General features: G+C 41.5%; 1 protein-coding gene across 2 annotated transcripts in view; it reads left to right on the top strand.

Moving 5' to 3' along the window:
• LOC126293288 (plectin) overlaps positions 1-20,675 on the top strand; it is a 181,218-nt gene that overhangs the window by 60,570 nt on the left and 99,973 nt on the right. For both annotated transcript variants that reach the window (XM_049986410.1, XM_049986409.1), the window contains exons 5-7: positions 4,312-4,551; positions 15,909-16,103; positions 19,719-19,871. In XM_049986410.1, coding sequence (XP_049842367.1) covers positions 4,312-4,551; positions 15,909-16,103; positions 19,719-19,871 — 588 coding nt within the window. The remainder of the gene's footprint in view (positions 1-4,311; positions 4,552-15,908; positions 16,104-19,718; positions 19,872-20,675) is intronic.

The following is a 20,675-nucleotide window of genomic DNA, read 5'->3' as shown; positions in this document are numbered from 1 at the left end:
CTCTCTGCACGGAATATTGTAGATTCACCATTTTCGCTGATGACAATACAATACTTATTGATGATTTTGTAGATAAACTTTAGGTAACAGTAAATAAGGTTTTAAATGAAACGGTTAACTGGTTGAACATTAATGGTCTTTCTTTAAATTACTGTAAAACAAACTGCATTCAGTTCCACTGAACATCCAAAGATGAGGAAATAGTAGTAAAAATAGGTGAGCAGACAATAACCAGGGTAGATTCCTCAAAATACCTAGGCTTGCATATTGATAGCAAACTGAATTGGTCAAACCACATCCTGGATCTATGCAAAAGACTACGTTCAGCAACATATGCATTGCACATTGTTTCTTCTTATAGAAATATGGAAACCATGAAGTCAGAATATTATGGTTACTTTCAAGCAATTATGGCATTTCGAATTATATTTTGGGGAAATCAACCACTGGCTAAAAAAGTACTGTGTGTACAAAAAAGAGCCATAAGGATCATGTGTGGAGTCCATCCTACAGCCACATGCAGGAATCTTTTTAAGAAGCTTGAAATACTTACATCCACTGTGCAATATATATTCTATTCGATGTGCTTCATAAGGAAAGAAAAATCCATCTTTAAGCTGAATAGTGCATATCACAGTCACAATACTAGAAGGAAATGTGATATCCACTATGAACAGCCAAATCTAAGTATGGTGCAGAAAGGAGTCCATTTCAGTGGCTGTAAGATTTTTAATGTCCTTCGTTCAAGAATTAAGTGTTTGGTAGATGGTGATCTCTTGTTTAAAAAAAACCTTAAGGCAGTTCCTATTGCAAGGATCATTTTATACAATAGAAGAGTTCCTGAACTACAGTGTTTAACATTTCTTCTATTGTATATTGCAAATGTATGTCCAAATTTGTATTTGTAATACTGAATATTTTTATTGTAAACATATATTTTGCAATATTTATTTCTTTGTAACATTTATTATTTTGTAATCTTTATCTATCTCTAAAATGCATTTTTTGTAGTGGGACCTAAGTTACTGTTTACTGTTTTTGTTTTGTTTTATGTATTACCATACATTCTGGCCAAAAGCTTGTAAAATTGACACATTCCATATCCTATGATAGTGTCACAACATGGATCACCAGAACAAGAGACAAATAAATAAATAAATAAATAAATATCTACAAGCTCCAACATGCCTGCCCACTAGTGCTAGTATAGTATTTTTACTGGAAAGAACAGATAAGCAGTTGTTGGTATCCCAGTTAGACTCTGAATTGATATCACTTACAAGGCATATTCCAGAACTAAGGTCCGGTGACCAATTTGTAACTGATGGTAGGTCTGAATGAAGTTTCAGACATGCAGCCCAGTCTGCCAATTCTTTAGGAAACTACTGCTGTGTTGTTTTGATTCAGTTGTTTGCCAGTCAATAAGAGCAGATCACAATGGTTGAGACAATCATAGATCCTGCCAGCAGTGAAGTGTGCTGCGTGCTTAGATTTTTGCTGGTAAAAGGATCTTCAGCTGCTGAAATCTTTCATGTGTAGTGCCTAGAGTATGGACCTGAAATAATGAGTTCAAACAAGTTTGAAAATGGTGTCAAGATTCTCAAAATGGCCGCACAAACAATCACAGTGAACAGTGGAGTGGTGAGTCCAGTATTCAGACCGATGACATCATTGATCAGCCAAAAAATTTGAAGTGATTGGTGGTTGACAATTATTAGTCTGACTAATGAATTCACAAATGGTGTCCAAACCCAAATTTGCAGGATTGTTACTGAACAGCTTGGATATTACAAACTGTGTGCGAGGTGGGTTCCAAAAATGCTTACAGATCAGCACAGGGAGAAAAGAATGCATGCCACGTGACTGTTTTTCGAGTGCTATAGGCAAGATGGAGTTGATTTGTTACGGGCAATGAGATGTGGATGTAATACACCAGCACACAAATCCAAACAATGGTCAACAGACTGACACCAGTCAAGTTCACCTAAACCAAACACGTTTAAGAAATTTCTGTTTGCAAACTGTTAAATGATGGCTACCATTGTTTGGAATGAAAAAGGTGTCCGTTTGTTTGATTTCGTGGAGCATGGGTTAGCGATTACAGCTGACATATACTGTCAAACAGTAACCAAACTGAGACGTGCAATCCAAAATCAATGCCACAGGAAACTTGTCATATGCCATAATTCTTCACAAAACCACACACCCTCACACCACTGGCTGCCAAAACTGAGAGGAAGATTCCAGCTTTTCATTGAGAACTTCGTGAGCACCCACTGTACAGCTTTGATCTTGAAGTACATGATTATTTTGCTTTCTTCCATTTGAGAAAGTCTCTGGGTGGACAATTTCAAAATGATGAACTTAAGACTGTTGTTACCAATTGGTTCAATTCCCAGGTTGCAGACTACTATGCAGGGAGGTTAAAGAAGCTGGTGCAGCATTACAGAAAGTGTATAGATGTGGAAGAGTAAAGTAGATATATAGCAAAATGTTACTTTCAATAAAAACCTTTCCTCGTGGGCTTATTCTTTTTATCACCAAATGGACCTTAGGTTTGGAATACTCCTGGTAGTTCCAGTGTGATGGACTTAGAGAGATTATGGGCGAAGTTTAAAAGTATTGTAAATCGTGCTCTGGAGAAGTACAAGGTGCTGAGTAAGTGGATTAAAGAGGGAAAAGACTCAATGGTTTAACAACAATATTCAGAAAATACTGAGGAAGCAAAGATGGGGTTGCACTCTCGGTTCAAAAGAGAATTCACAAAAGGCACCACAGGAGTGCTTATGAATAGCCATGAACACATCACAACCATCATTGTGACATAAGCATCACCACCTATTTTAACTTATGAAATTATTGCATATTAACACTTTGACAGGTGCTGACACCTTAACTCATGATTATTCGCTGCTCCCCAGGTGCTGCTGACAAGTTCAAGTGCAGCCTCCAGATTTCACCTCAGTGGTATCGACTCATTAATTCAGGCCTCTTCGCTGCACCTGAGCACTAATGATGAGTCTAGCTATGCCACCACACAGGAACCTGAATGCCCTTGGTGAACTTACATGTGTGGCAAACTTTTTGCCCCATGTTTCAGTAACATTTCACAGTTCTGACCACTAACTTGTGTCAGGAAAATTTGTATCTTGTGAGCCCATTTTGCTGCATTCACCTTTGCTTCACATTTTCCTGTTCATGAGCGCTGGCATCACAGTGTTTTTTTCTCAACATCTGTTCCACAAAGAAAACGAGGAACTGCACTGAGGAAGAGATTATGGAGATACAAAGAGTGAAAGTGAGGATGAATTACTCAATGTTGATATAAGTGATAAGTCGGCCGGCGTGGCCCAGCGGTTCTAGGCGCTTCAGTCTGGTACTGCGCGACTGCTAAGGTTGCAGGTTCGAATCCTGCCTCAGGCATGGGTGTGTGTGATGTCCCTATGTTTGTTAGGTGTAAGTAGTTCTACGTTCTAGGGGACTGATGACCTCAGATGTTAAGTCCCCTAGTGCTCAGAGCCATTTGAACCATTTTTTTAATATGAGTGATAATTTCTCCACAGTCTGAAAGCAGCAATTATAAGCTGTCGTTAGTCAGCAGGTGTAATATTACACTCTTATGTTTGAACTCAAGATGTGATTGATAGTTCTTCCACATCTGAAGAATCTGAAAGTGATAGTAACTTCCGTTCAAAAACTATTGAAGCAAAAGCCGCCTTTACATCTCTGTGGATTTCTAACAACAACAAATTCACAGAGAAGCTTCAAAGTTTAAAATTAATTTTTACACCCACAATTATTCACAATTGGTGCACTGACAAATCTTTGATCGACAGAGGGAGATGCTACAAAAAGCACTCCACAGCTCTTCAGCAGATGGCGAGGGAAGCTGTTTGTCTAAACTCGACTCAGGTAGAACCCCAAATGCAGACTACTTAGCACAGGTGGATGTGTTAGGTGATAATGGTGCAGTGTTTGGCTGAGCATGTTGCAAGCACTTCTGCAGCAGACAATGTGTTAAGTCTTAAAGGTGTTTAATCAAAAGGAACTTAAAAGGTGTTTAATGAAAAGGCTGAAGAGCATCAATTTGCCCCTCCACTCTCCCCTCTCTGCCCCCCCCCCCCCCAAACCTTTGCCACCAGTAAGGTGAATGTAAACAATGCTTAAACAAAAATAAGGATGATTCAGACTATTTTGCACACAAAATGTGGTGAGTCACCACATTAGGTAGGCATTTGTATAAGTTTTTTTCAGCAGCTGTAATTTATGTACTTATGTATATTCTGTAGGCTGATGTTTCTTGTGAAACAGGTGAACGTGAAGAGGGAAGCAAGGCACCGTGCCATGGCTGCTGTCTCTGCCGAGCTGGAGCGCCTGCGGCGTGAACTGCAGCGTGAACGACGCACGAGGCGGCGCTTGGAGGTGCGCCTCGGCCAGCACGGCGAAGAGACAGACGCAGACGCAGAGGAACAGAGCCAGGGAGATGAGGACCGTGAGGGTGAGGAGCTGCCGGAAGGTGACAGCGAAGGAGAGGCCGAGCGGCGCTGCCAGGTGCGTGGGGGCGGGGTGGGCACAGAAAACGAGCCTACTCGGCTGGAAATGATACAGCAATCAAAATGGTCTGAGTTCCCGTCAAATTGATTTCTTTGATACACAGAATGTTTCATCCCCATCTGTGGATGGCCTGTTCAGTGGAAGTCATAGCTTCGTTCCACCATACGAGGTGTGATCAAAAAGTAATTGGAATGTTTTAATTTTACAGGTTGTATCCATCCGATTTACAAACTTTTTTATCTTGTTGGTGCACTTGTTCCTGGTATATGTTTGCATTTTAAGCTGTTTTGAATATTTAGTTTATTGTTGACAGTTGAAAAGGCTGTACATCTTTTCCAGTGCTTTGCGAATTTTTATTTTAGGACTCATAGATCAAAGAATTTATATGAAATTTTGCTTTAAAAATGGAATAAAGTGTAGCACTACATTCAAAATATTGACTGTTGTTTTTGACAATTCTACCATGAATAGGACAAGAGTTCATAAGTGGTATAAACATTACAAAGAGGGTCAAGAAAATGTTGAAGACAATGATCAACCTATATGCCCTAGCACATCAGTTACTGACAACAACGTGGAAGAGGTAAAGAAAATGATTCTGGTAAGCAATTTTTGGGATGTTTTGGGCATGAAATGTGTGGCAGCAAAGTTTTTTCCAATTTTGTTGAATTTCGGCCAAAAATGACATCACAGAGACAATGATCGGGAATTGCTGAATGAAGTCAACAGCAACCAAGAACTTCTAAAGAAGGTTATAAGAGGTGACAAAACATGGGTGTGCGGGTATGACATTCAAACTGAGGCCCATTCATCCCAATGAAAACTGCCTGAAGAGCCAAGGGTTCAAAAAAATTCGACAAGTTCGATCAAATGTGAAGGTTCGCCTCACTGTTTTCTTCGATTGCAATGGGATAGTGCATTATGAGTTCCTTCCTTGTAGTAATACAGTCAGTAAAGAATACTACCTGGAAGTTACACACTGTTTGCATGAAACTATCCAAAGAAAACAACCAGAATTGTGGCAAAAAGAATTCCATCACATTAATGCTCTCACTCATACCTCAATTCTCGTTTGTGATTTTTTGGCAAAAAACAGAGAAGTTATGTTGCCTCAGTCACTGTATTCACCAGATATGACCCCCTGCGGCTTCTTTCTGTTTGTGAGACTGAAGAGAACCAGGAAAGGGTGTTGTTCTGCCACCACTGAAGAGGTAAAAATTACTCTCGGAAGGAGATGAACACCATAGCAAAAAGTGAGTTCCAGAAGTACTTCCAAGATTGTAAAAGGTACTGGCACAAGAGTGTTATATCTGAGGGGGTTACTTTGAAGGGGACAAAGTTGATGTTGATGGACAAATGAAGATTCTTTAAGAAAAACAAAAATTCCTGTTACTTATCGCACTTCATGTTCAGGGAACACCATACTTGCGAGAGGAATTCCAAAATAGATGCCTCCTACTATTTTGTTTTGGCTTTGAAGTTTTGAGCAAGAATATGTTGAGATGGTTCTAATTTTTGAATCTGTCTACTAATGTCCTGTTGGTTTTGCTGTCCTTAAGCAAATACTGGCAGTAAGGGAGCATTCCAAACTGGAATCTGACATTAAAGTCCATGTGTTCTGTTGTTGTAGAATTCCTTATTGCTGAGCATATTGCGTTGATTGAAACCTATGAGGACCTGAAAATGATCAACATGGCAAGTCCTGCCCCAATCAGCACTGATCAGGTGCCATTCCCTGTAAAGATCAGTGCTTACATGAACTTGCGTGTGATGATTGGTGGATTATGACTGAACTGCACAGTTGAATGTCAGACACAGTGCCTTTGATGGGATGTTATGTGACCTTGAATATTGTCAAGTGTGTGTGAAATAGCTCCAGTAGATGCTTACACAAGAACAGAAAAAAATGTAGAAGAGGAATATGTCTGGAGCTGCTGGACCAATATGAGGCTGAACAATACAATTTTCTGAACACCTTCATCACCAGAAATGAGACACAGTGTCACTATTACAATTCAGAATCCAAAAGAAAGTTCACAGAGTGATAACATGTAAATTCTTCAACAAACAAGGAGTTTGACACATACTCATCTGCAGGCAAAGTGATGTGCACAGTATCCTGAAATGGAAAGGGTGTGGTTCTTCAGTATTTTATGTATTGTGGAGCCTAAAGTAACTGTCAGCTCAGAACACTACAGGGTGACACTGACTAGGCTGGAAGTGCAAATTTTGAAAGACAGGCCAGTGAAGAAGACAAACTTCTGCTCACAGCATGACCATACCAAGTCCCATAACACTTCTGCAAGTGTGGAACTCATTGCCAAATTTGGCTGAATTGCCTTATCACATCAAATGTACATTCTTGATTTGACACCATCATACTTCCTGTGAACGGTGGAGTAGGTGACTCAATATTTTCCAGAGTCAGATGTTAGCTTCAAGGCTATAAAAGAGTGACTAGCCTCAGCTGGTTCATGTTCTGATGAGCACAGCATGGAAGCTCTTGTTCATTGTTGTGAAAAGTGGATAACAAAAGGTGGAAGCGATGTTGGAAAAGACAGTATGCAGCTGAAATTTTTTTGTATTTAACTGCATTATTGTGCTTTCTGTATCTGCTGTAGTTACCATGAGAGCAAATGGGAGATATTAGCTTTGGGTGGCTCTCATAATACCGAAAACTGACACAACTGAAAGTATACAGTAAAAAGATCAAAAATATTCCAGTAAACATGGCCCAAAAACAAGACATTTGTGAGATATTTACAAATGTGTGGTTACAGGCCATCACTAACTTCAATATGAAATATTGTCCTATTCAGTAGAAATGTATAAGGGGAAATCAAATGAAAACGGAACAGGTAAGAAGAACATAAATAAGCTGTGTATTATTTCAAAAGTAATCGCCATAACATTGATACATTTATCTCACTGTGAGATGAGACAGCTAATGCATTCATGGAAAAATGTTTGCAGTTGACTACCGAAGCACAATCATACCCAGCATTGCACTACTTCATCTGAAACAATCGACATCCACAAATGTCTTTTTTCAGAGCCCCAAAAATATGGAAACCACACGGTGAGAGATTAGGAATGTATGAAGGATGTGTAAGTGCTTCCCAGTGAAAGTTCTGCATCATAGTCGAATCAAAAGGCACACCAGCTGTGGGAAAGTCATGGTGACCTTTCTCTTTGACTCCAAAAGCACACTGCTCATTGACTTTCTGGACCATGGTGTCACAATTAACACACAGCAGTACATGGGCACTTTGCAAAAAATGGAGTGTGCTATCAAGCTCAAATACCCAGGAATGTCAGATGGCATCATTCCATTGAAAGCTAATGCTCGTCCATAGGTTGTCAAGATTATTTCAAGTGCACTGCAGAAGCTTGGCTGGGAAGCCCTTACACATCCTCCATACAGTCCTGATATCTCTCCGTGTGATTTTCATATTTTTGGAGCCCTGAAGGAAGATATTCCTGACTGTCAATTTCCTTTGGACAAAGAGGTGCTCACCTGAGTACACTCATGGTACCGTAGGCAACCACAAACATTTTTTTATGATGACATTGATTGTATTGTCTCACAGTGGGATAACTATGTTAACAATTATGACAGTTACTTTTGAAATAATAAACAGTTTACTTCCATTTTTCCACCTGTCTTGTTTTCATTTGACTGTCCCTTATATAACCCATTATCTGTTACTAGTTGCTCATTACCATTTCCCCTTACTTATTACAGATTCCTATTACATGTCACCCATTACTAATTTCCAGCTGCCTCTTTCTCTTGTACTGTTACTTGTTACTGGGTATACACTGCCTGTAACCTGATCCTTGTTGCATCACACAGTTTCGTTTTGCTATTGCCCAGTATGCATGAAAAATTACCCGTTATCAACTCTCTGTTAGTCGTGGGCCATTCTGCATTGCCAAATACCTGTTACACATTCTCTTTTATCCACTTTCCTTTGGCCTCTTACCAATAGCTCATTATGTGCTTGTTGTTATCTGTAGCTCATTATCCATTTTTCAATTCCCATTATCCATTATCCATCATCTGTTATGCATTACTTATTGCATTTGGCATATGTGAAATTCTGTTTGCTGTTAGCCATTTGCTACTTGCTCTTAACACATCAGCTGTTAAGTGTTAGCCATTAGCCATGTGATATTAGCTATTACACGTTACCATTATATGTTAACCATTGGCCATGCGCTGTTAGCCATTACATGTTGCCTGTTGTTATGATACATCCAGTTGCCATCACCCTCCCAGTCACTTGTGATATGTCCTGCACCAGTGGAGGCGCAATGAGAACACAACCCAGATAAACAAAGCAGAACAATTTCATTAAAGAATACATAAACAAAAAAGCTCCTTTCTGGAGAGAGTTTTTACAAGAACCATTCATAGTAAAGTTTTGGTTATCAATTGATCGATGTAAGTCCATAATTTGACAGATATCCATAAATGACAAAGTCTGAGATCACTTTGGAGTTGAAGAGCTACGTGGGTGAGTTAAATGAAAACCTTAAATTTGTAATAACAAATCGAAATTTCGCGCCGTTATCCTGTAAGTTGGTAAGCGTGCTGCAAACCGCGTGCAGAATGGCCTGTAGGTGGCAGCATAGTGCAGATGCACACATACCATCACAGTATCAGTATAAAGATGGCCACCCCACTTGCGACTTGCACCAGGGAAGAATAGCATTCTGTTATTTGGATTTTGCGTCGAGAAGGTGTGAAACCTATTGAAATTCATTGACAAATGAAGGTTCAGTACGGTGATGCATGTTTGTCACAGCAGCAAGTCTATGAATGGAGGAAGTTCGCAAATGGTGTGACTTCAGTGGAAGATGCTCCTCGTCCAGGTCAGGCACAATGAGTTGTGACTCCACAGAACATTGCAGCAGTTGAAGCCATAGTGAAGAAAACTGCCCAGTGACACTGAATGATACTGCAGCATGTTTACAGATTAGTCATGGGTCAGCACACCACATTGTGCATGATGTGCTCCAGTTTCACAAAGTGTCTGCAAGATGGGTGCCATGGCAGCTGACTCCTGAAATGAGAGAACGACGTGTTGATGCTTGTGAAGAACTTCTCTGGCACTTTGAACGAGAAGGTGATGGCTTCCTTGCAAGAATCGTTACTGGGGACGAAACCTGGGTTCACTTCCACCAACCGGAAATGAAGAGAGCGAGCAAGGAATGGCACCATTCCTCATCACCAAAGCCAAAGAAGTTTTGAACAGAACCATCAGCAGGGAAGGTTATGCTGACTCTCTTTTGGGACGAAAAAGGCTTCATTTTGGAGCATTACATGCCTAGAGGGACCACTGTCACCAGTGCATCATAAACAGATCTCCTAAAAAATCATCTGCGGCCTGCAGTCAAATCAAAGCGACGTGGATTGCTGTCAGCAGGTGTCCTTTTGCAACATGAAAATGCAAGGCCCCACACTGCCCATGCAACAGTTACAGCAATCACAGACCTACATTTTGAGTGTCTTCGTCATCCACCATACTCACCAGACCTTTCCCCAAGTGATTTCCATGTGTTTGGGTTCACTCAAAGACGCAATGGGAGAAAAGTAGTTCCGTTCTGATGAAGAAGTACGCTAAGCGGTGCATGAGTGGTTGCGCAGACTACCAAAAGAATTTTTTTCTAAAGGAATTTATGCACTTTGTAACCTAAGGAGGACTTGCATTGAGTGTGGGGGAGATTATGTTGAAAAGTGATACAGCTTTGTACCACTTCTGCACAATAAATAATATTTAAAAAAATAATTAAGGTTTCCATTTGATTCAGCCTCATACAACACAGAGTAAAGATGATGGGCAGTATCTAAGTCCACTGCAGTCTCCAGCATACATGCCACTTCCTGGCAATGCCTGAGATACCCAATGGCGTCACTGGCAGTATCGTGGCATCGGAGATTGTCAGAACTCTGGATCACTACAGTGGTCGGTTCCTCATCCAGAAGACTCAAAGGAATGAACTGGCCTGGCTCAGCTTGGCACTAGTGGAAATGCCCTACTTGTGGCTGGGTTTATTGATGGCACATGACTCCACAGAAGCAAGCAGGTCCATGAGGCCACTGACCTCTGGTGGCACTAATGTTACTGCCTGTTGGCCCGGCAGGCATGTGAGGTCTTCTGGCTATCATCTGCAGATGTGGCCCCTGTGGTTCCACTGTGCAGGCCACTTACATGACAGATAAGATGGAGATTGTTGGTAACAAAGGTGAATGGCTCATACACAGCAATTTGCTGTGTATCTAATTTGTCAGAGATTATTAGGAGAAGAATAGATTGCTGATCACCATATAGAGATATTGAGTCATAGATGTACCCGTGGTCAAGGGGCAGCATCTTTCATTCATAATCAAAACATCTTTGGTCCCGGGTTCGATCCCCGCCACTACCTAAATTTTGATAAATAATCGGCATTGGCGGCTGAAGACTTCCGGCATAAGAAGTCAGCCTCATTCTGCCAACGGCCTTGTCAAAGAGGGCTGAGGAGCAGATAGAGGTTCAGGCCACTCTCTTGTCCTAGGGGTGGGAAATTGCCCCTAAAGGCGGAAGAATCAGCAATGATCAACGACATGAGGATGCAGAAGGCAATGGAAACCACTGCGTTAAAGACACGTAACGTGTATCCACAGGACATGTGGCCTGTAGTTGAAGAAGTGTCATGATGATCTCTCCATTGGCAAAAGATTCCAGAATAGTCCCCCATTCGGATCTCCGGGAGGGGACTGCCAGTGGGGAGGTTACCATGAGAAAAAAATTGAATAATCAACGAAAGGATAATGTTCTACGAGTTGGGGCGTGGAATGTCAGAAGCTTGAACGTAGTAGGGAAACTAGAAAATCTGGAAAGGGAAATGCAAAGGCTCAATCTAGATATAGTTGGGGTCAGTGAAGTGAAGTGGAAGGAAGACAAGGATTTGTGGTCAGATGAGTATCGGGTAATATCAACAGCAGCAGAAAATGGTATAACAGGTGTAGGATTTGTTAGGAATAGGAAGGTAGGGAAGAGGGTGTGTTACTGTGAACAGTTCAGTGACTGGGTTGTTCTAATCAGAATCGACAGCAGACCAACACCGACAACGATAGTTCAGGTATACATGCCGACATCACAAGCTGAAGATGAACAGATAGAGAAAGTGTATGAGGATATTGAAAGGGTAATGCAGTATGTAAAGGGGGACAAAAATCTAATAGTCATGGGCGACTGGAATGAAGTTGTAGGGGAAGGAGTAGAAGAAAACGTTACAGGAGAATAGGGGCTTGGGACAAGGAATGAAAGAGGAGAAAGACTAATTGAGTTCTGTAACAAGTTTCAACTAGTAATAGCGAATACCCTGTTCAAGACTCACAAGAGGAGGAGGTATACTTGGAAAAGGCCGGGAGATACGGGAAGATTTCAATTAGATTACATTATGGTCAGACAGAGATTCCGAAATCAGATACTGGATTGTAAGGCATACCCAGGAGCAGATATAGACTCAGATCACAATATAGTAGTGATGAAGAGTAGGCTGAAGTTCAAGACATTAGTCAGGAAGAATCAATACGCAAAGAAGTGGGATACGGAAGTTCTAAGGAATGACGAGATACGTTTGAAGTTCTCTAACGCTATAGATACAGCAATAAGGAATAGCGCAGTAGGGAGTACAGTTGAAGAGGAATGGACATCTCTAAAAAGGGCCATCACAGAAGTTGGGAAGGAAAACATAGGTACAAGGAAGGTAGCTGCGAAGAAACCATGGGTAACAGTAGAAATACTTCAGTTGATTGATGAAAGGAGGAAGTACAAACATGTTCCGGGAAAATCAGAAATACAGAAATACAAGTCGCTGAGGAATGAAATAAATAGGAAGTGCAGGGAAGCTAAGACGAAATGGCTGCAGGAAAAATGTGAAGACATAGAAAAAGATATGATTGTCGGAAGGACAGACTCAGCATACAGGAAAATCAAAACAACCTTTGGTGACATTGAAAGCAACGGTGGTAACATTAAGAGTGCAATGGGAATTCCACTGTTGAATGCAGAGGAGAGAGCAGATAGGTGGATAGAATACATTGAAAGCTTTTATGAGGGTGAAGATTTGTCTGAGGTGATAGAAGAAGAAACAGGAGTCGATTTAGAAGAGATAGGGGATCCAGTATTAGAATCGGAATTTAAAAGAGCTTTGGAGGACTTACGGTCAAATAAGGCAGAAGGGATAGATAACATTCCATCAGAATTTCTAAAATCATTAGGGGAAGTGGCAACAAAATGACTATTCACGTTGGTGTGTAGAATATATGAGTCTGGCGACATACCATCTGACTTTCGGAAAAGCATCATCCACACAATGCCGAAGACGGCAAGAGCTGACAAGTGTGAGAATTATCGCACAATCAGCTTAACAGCTCATGCATCAAAGCTGCACAAGAATAATATACAGAAGAATGGAAAAGAAAATTGAGAATGCGCTAGGTGACGATTAGTTTTGCTTTAGGAAAAGTAAAGGCACGAGAGAGGCAATTCTGACGTTACGGCTAATAATGGAAGCAAGGCTAAAGAAAAATCAAGACACGTTCATAGGATTTGTCGACCTGGAAAAAGTGTTCGACAATATAAAATGGTGCAAGCTGTTTGAGATTCTGATAAAACTAGGGGTAAGCTATAGGGAGAGATGGGTCATATACAATATGTACAACAACCAAGAGGGAATAATAAGAGTGGGCCATCAAGAACGAAGTGCTCGTATTAAGAAGGGAGTGAGACAAGGCTGTAGCCTTTCGCCCCTACTCTTCAATCTGTACATTGAGGAAGCAATGATGGAAATAAAAGAAAGGTTCAGGAGTAGAATTAAAATACAAGGAGAAATGATATCAATGATACGATTAGCTAATGACATTGCTATCCTGAGCGAAAGTGAAGAAGAATTAAATGATCTGCTGAACGGAATGAACAGTCTGAGTACAAAGTGTGGTTTGAGAGTAAATCGGAGAAAGACGAAGGTAATGAGAAGTAGTAGAAATGAGAACAGCGAGAAACTGAACATCAAGATTGATGGTCACAAAGTCAATGAAGTTAAGAAATAACTGCTACCTAGGCAGTAAAATAACCAATGATGGACGGAGCAAGGAGGACATCAAAAGCAGACTTGCTATGGCAAAAAAGGCATTTCTGGCCAAGAGAAGTCTACTAATATCAAATACCGGCCTTAATTTGAGGAAGAAATTTCTGAGGATGTATGTCTGGAGTACAGCATTGTATGGTAGTGAAACATGGACTGTGGGAAAACTGGAACAGAAGAGAATAGAAGCATTTGAGATGTGGTGCTATAGACGAATGTTGAAAATTAGGTGGACTGATAAGATAAGGAATGAGGAGGTTCTACGCAGAATCGGAGAGGAAAGGAATATGTGGAAAACACTGATAAGGAGAAGGGACAGGATGATAGGACATCCTGCTAAGACATGAGGGAATGACTTCCATGGTGCTAGAGGGAGCTGTAGAGGGCAAAAACTGTAGAGGCTACTCTGAGCTGAAGAAGTTAGCACATGAAATAAATTCGTGGCGGGCCGCATCAAACCAGTCAGAGACAGGCACAATGAAAAAAGACTGCTTAACATGTGGGCTTTCAGTCAAAAGGCCTTCTTGCAAAGCAGATGAATCATGCACACACACACACACACACACACACACACACACACACACACACACACACACACACACACACACACACACATAACCACAACTCACACGCACATGACCAGTGTCTCAGATTTTCCATTGTTTAACCTCTTAGAAAGATTTGTAAACATATTACATTACTGCCCCTTAAAATTGCTACACCAAGAAGCAATGCAGATGATAAATGGTTTTTCATTGGACAAATATATTATATTCTTCTAGAACTGACATGTCATTACATTTTCACACAATCTGGGTGAATACATCCTGAGGAATCAGTGCTCAGAACAACCACCTCTGGCCATAATAATGGCCTTGATACGCCTGTGCATTGAGTCAAACAGAGCTTGGATGGCGTGTACAGGTACAGCTGCCCATGCAGCTTCAACCCCACACCACAGTTCATCAAGGAAGTATTGTGACGAGCTAGTTGCTCGGGCACCATTGGCCAGACGTTTCCAATTGGTGAGAGATCTTGAGAATGTACTGGCCAGGGCAGCAGTCGAACATTTTCTGTATCCAGGAAGGCCAGTACAGGACATGCAACATGTGGTCATGCATTATCCTGCTGAAATGTAGGGTTTCGCAGGGATCGAATGAAGGGTAGAGCCGTGGGTCATAACACATCTGAAATGTAACGTCCACTGTTCAAAGTGCCGTCAATGTTAACAAGAGGTTACCAAGACATGTAACCAGTGGCACCCCATACCATCATGCCGGGTGATACGTCAGTATAGCGATGACAAATACACGCTTCGAATTTGTGTTCACTGCGATGTTGCCAAACACGGATGCGGTTATCATGATGCTGTAAACAGAACCTGGATTCATCCAAAAGAATGATGTTTTGCCATTCGTGCACGCAGGTTCGTCGTTGGGAACACCATCATAAGCGCTCCTGTCTGTGATGCAGCGTGAAGGGTAAACCGCAGCCACGGTCTCCGAGCTGATAATCCATGCTTCTGCAAACGTCATCGAACTGTTCATGCAGATGGTTGCCCGAGACGTGGCTGCATGATGCGTTACAGCCTAGCGGATAAGATGCCTGTATCTCGACTGCTAGTGATACGAGGCTATTGGGACCCAGCACGGTGTTCCGTATTACCCTCCTGAACCCACTGATTCTGTATTCTACTAACAGTCATTGGATCTCGACCAATGCGAGCAGCAATGTCACAATACAATGAACCGCAATCGCAATAGACTACAATCCGACCTTTACCAAAGTTGGAAACATGATGGTACGTATTTCTCTTCCTTACACGAGGCATCAGAACAATGTTTCACCAGGCAACACTGGTCACCTGCTGTTTGTGTATGAGAAATTGGTTGGAAACTTTCCTCATGTCAGCAAATTGTAGGTGTAGCCACTGGCGCCAACCTTGCGTGAATGCTCTGAAAAGTTAATCATTTGCATAACACAGCATTTTCTTCCTGTCAGTTAAATTTCCCATCTGTAGCATGTCATCTTTGTGGTGTAGCAATTTTAATGGGCAGTTCGAATCCTGCCTCGGGGTTGGATGTGTGTGATGTCCTTAGGTTGGTTAGGTTTAAGTAGTCCTAAGTTATATGGGACTGATGACCTCAGATGTTAAGTCCCATAGTGCTCAGAGCCATTTGAACCATTTGTCTGATGTCGTATCTGCTATTTAGGTGTCACTGGAGGAAGACATGCATCTGAAGCTGGAGCAAATGAAGAACGAGCTGGAGACAGAACGCGAGCTGAGGAGGGCTCTGGAGGACTCTGTGGAGCAGTTGCGATGCCAGCTGGAGGTGGAGGAGCGACGGAGACTGGAGGCAGAGGACCTCCGTGCAGATCTGGAGCAGGAGAGGCAGAGGAGGGCAGAGGTATGGGCAATGCATCATTAGCTGCTTGGAGCAAGCAGCACTTGTATGAGTGCAGCCTTCTGCCCCTGGAGCATGTTTCAATAGCCTGTGCATCAACTGAGTGTTACGGGTCTCTGTGGTTATGATGTGAGTGATAAGAGTAAGGAGACTGGTTTTTTATCTGTTGTTGTTGTGGTCTTCAGTCCTAAGACTGATTTGATGCAGTTCTCCATGCTACTCTATCCTGTGCAAGCTTCTTCATCTCTCAGTATTTACTATTCAGTGCTAACTTTGGTGCCTCTTCTGATGTTAAGCCTATTACTTCAAAATCATTCTTAACCGAATATAGGTACCCTCTCCTTGGTCTACCCTCTACTGCTGAACCCATGAGTCTCTTGGTTAACCTAGCTTCTCCCATGCATGTAACATAACCCCACCATCTAAGCCTGTTCGCCTTGACTGCTAGGTCTATAGAGTTCATTTCCAGTTTTTCTTCGATTTCCTCATTGTGGGCACCCTCCTGCCATTGTTCCCATCTACTAGTACCTGCAATCATCCTAGCTACTTTAATATCCATAACAGACCTTAGTATGTGACATAAATTTAACCTTGATATATGTACACATTTTTGAGAAAAAGGGGTCTTAACAGTCGGAAAGAGAGGCAGACAACAAAGCAATACTATAAGGGTTCCATTTTTACCAATTGAGTGACAGAACCCTAAGTACCAGTCACGTCCCAATGTAATAGTTTCTTTCTGCCATTCTGTTACATCCCCAAATCGACCCCTCTGACTGTGCTAGTGATAATAATCATTTAGTGTGGCACCGTGTCCTGGTGCAACTCTTTCAATTGGATCCAATTCAGTGGTTAGCATTTCCCTGACCTATGCCAGTTATCCAACTTGGTAGAAAAGGAACCTACAGTTTCAAGTGGTCATGGATGTCATTTCTCATGATACTTCACATGACTGAGGGTTGAATTCTAGGTAAACGGCTGACTGAAATTTTCCAGGATTTAGCCAAGATTTGGTCCCACAACTTTTCAGTTTCTAGGGACGTTCTTTATCGGTAGGCCACCAGGTCTGATTGGTCCCATGGAGTTGACTGGTACATATGTGCATGAGGACACACACATACACACACAGTGCAGTGTTACGTGGCTTTATGCTTAATTACAGACTTACCATTTTGTCAGTTGATCTGTTTTCACCACGTAACACCCGTTGTTTACATCCTTCTTCATTGCTGATCGATGTATCACTTTTCGTTGTGATGCCGCAACTCTTCCTTTCCTATATCTTTACTGCTTTTTATCTATATAAATGATGAATTATTGGTTTCACCATTTAACAACATTTTAATAACTGTGGAAGTATTACAGGCATTGGGTCCCACCTAATGTGTCACCCACCTATGCGTTTTACATGAACCTTTCAAGACTCGATTGATCTGTTTACAAAGAGAAAGCAGAATGTATCTATCTTTAATGTTGTCCAACAACGACCTAGGAAGCTTGATGCCCTCATGACCCAGCCTCTTCCATGGCTCGCGGTAGTTTGCAGTATTTGTTTTATTCCTTACCCACTTGCCGCTACGTCAAACTTTCATGGTGATTGTTGGGCAACGTCTTCCACGTTATCTGCAACATAAATAAACTTTCTTTCCACAGTATTTCTGGAAACCCAAAAACAAACTCAAAGAAGATAATAATAATAACTGTTCTTACAGTTAATGATATGAATATAATAGAAAGAAACATTCCACATGGGAAAAATATATTAAAAAACAGATGCTGTGACTTATCAATCAGGAAAGCGCTGTGTCTGTATATGTGCGGATGTGTGCAAGTGTATACCTGCCCCTTTTTCCTCTTAAGGTGAGGGTTTCCACTCCCTTGATTGGAATGACTCCTTACCCTCTCCCTTAAAACCCACATCCTTTTGTCTTTACCTCTCCTTCCTTCTTTCCTGATGAGGCAACTGTAGGTTGCAAAAGCTTGATATTTGTGTGTGTGTTGTGTGTGTTTTTTATTCTGTCTATCTACCAACACTTTCCCATTTGGTAAGTCACAGCATCCTTTTTTTTTAATATGTTCTTACAATTATTCGTATACCGTATTTACTCAAAGCTAAGCCGCACTTTTTTTCTGGTTTTTGTAATCCAAAAAACTGCGTGTGGCTTAGAATCAAGTGCAAAGCAAGCGGAAGTTCTGAAAAATGTTAGTGGGTGCCGCCACAACTAACTTCTGCCGTCGAATATATGTAGTGCTACACAGGCATGCCTTGTAGGCACAAAAATACTGGTGCCAAAACCTCAGCGTCAGTAAATAAATTTTTAAAAAAAAGGTGGAAGATGAGCTTTTCTCTCCACCCCGAGTTTCGACTTCTGAATTTTCATACATTATCCAATACAAATTCCGTATTGTTCATCTTCGAATGTAGCAGCATTTCAATGCACTACGAAAATCTGACTGGCAAGACTGTTTGGGATGTTTGTCAATATGGCCAACTCTACGTTCTGAATTTTTTCCTACCTATGAGAAGAGATCGTTGCTAATAGGAACTTTTATGAATTGTGAATCACATGAAGTATTCTCTTCACTATAAGTATAATACGAATATAAACATTTTGACATGTATTCTTTCGTGTTTGCTGCTATCTCATTTAAATCCTGTCTGCCTAATAAACTACGAAACTAGAGTGAGACAACAGCAAACGTGCAAGAATATACATATCATGTCATGTTTATATTCATATAATTCTTATGCCTAATAGCGATACAACCATAAATGAAGCACAGCAATTGACTAGATTTTTAAATCTAAGATGACTCTAATTTTTGTGCAGAATGTAATGTACTAAAGAGGCACCTGCAAAGATTTTCAAACAGAGAAAAATTTTTGCTTAACTCTCATTCAGAACATCTTCTATCATACGCAGTCTATTATTTGGTTCTTGTTAATCATTGTCAAAGAAAGCAACAGTGTAAGTAACAACAAATAGCAGTCTCTTGCCATTGTTTCGCTAATGAGATGATTCCTCTCTTTTTTTTAAAATTGTAAGCGGCGGTAGTGCGCACAAAAGCCGCGAGCGGTGACAGGCCATAAACATGCACTATCAGAATGTGACAAACAATCCATGACACAGTACAGTAATGGATTTTCAGCTTAGAATGACGTAAACACCTATAACAAAGAAAAATAAGCAATCAATTCAAACCAGATGAAGCACTTGAAAAAGGAAGGGTACTCGTATAAAAACGGACAGAGCGCCTGACGCATAGCAATGGCTACCTGGTAAAGCTTAACTGCTAAGCTTACGACTCGAACCAAACTACTGTAGCTGTATCATCATTCATTCGACCTAAATTGTGTCTCATATTACAGTGGACCAACTTCGTTTCGATTTGGAGATGCGGCACACACACACACACACACACACACACACACACACACACACACACACCACTTCACTGGCATAACTTACATTGGTGGTGGAGTGTCAATCAGTTCTATGCTATCTGTGGCACTCCAAAGCGACTGGTGTGTAGTTTTAAAGGAGTTACTATTATTCCCTCACTGGACTGATGAGAGACATCTCTTAACTAATACTGATTCTTGACACTGTGGTGCAGGTGGAGAGTGAAGTGGAGAAGCTGCGTCTCAAAGCTGCCTATCCAGTGGACGGAGGAGACCACACGTCCCAGGCGGTGGCGGAGTGCCTGCGGGGCCAGCTGGACGGCGAGCGCAGCATGCGGAGGCGGCTGGAGCAGCAGCTGCAGGCAATGGTAGGTGCCGGGGCGGCGGCTGTGGCCGGAGCTGGGATTGTGGCTGTCTCCGGAGCCGGGGGCCGGCCCTGCCGCCACACTGTGCTCGCCTTCTAGGGCTCCGCTCTGGAGCTCTGCTGTAGTTTGTCGCTTTCTGTCTCCGTGTACGTCCCCGCATCTGTCGCCCGATCAGTGTCGACCTTTTGTGACGACATAATGAATATGAACGTGTACTGTACTAGCAGCTTCTAGACATGGCCACATCTAGAGATTGTATTTTAGTATTCATTACCTCCTCCCATCTGTACCCTGCCCAGTCTCCCCTCCATCATTTTTTTTCTTTTTTTAAATGTCAGGAACTTGTAGTTTCCAGTAATACATAGCTCTTACTAGAAGTCATGAGCAGCTCACTGTTATGAATACCACCCTTTATCATTGAAACAAACTGTGCTTAACATCTTAATCTATGACTCTTTTGTCACTTTTCAGTATGGTCTCCAGCTCTCTGCAGATCGTTAACTATACTTGCTATGATGTACATCTTTAATTATGCTTGTTATGTTTATATAACAGCTTTCAAAAATGTTGTGAATGGTTTTGTAAATTGATCAATGTGGGGCGGGAGGGGGGGGGGGGGGGTGCTGTGTACATAAGATTAGAAAACAAACTTGAAAAATCGAGCTTCTACCAGAAAATGAAGATATATAACACATTTTGAAACTATAGAAACATGACATATACAGTTACAAAATTTTAGTGAGACAAACTAGTAGTTGCAGAACAGTCCAGAATTTTTTTCTTCAGTGGTCTGGAGCATCTCTTTTA

Source organism: Schistocerca gregaria, chromosome 10 (genome assembly GCF_023897955.1).
Source record: "Schistocerca gregaria isolate iqSchGreg1 chromosome 10, iqSchGreg1.2, whole genome shotgun sequence".
Classification (NCBI taxonomy): domain Eukaryota; kingdom Metazoa; phylum Arthropoda; class Insecta; order Orthoptera; family Acrididae; genus Schistocerca; species Schistocerca gregaria.
Note: the sequence above shows the minus strand (reverse complement) of the source record. Positions and strands in the feature narration are given on the sequence as shown.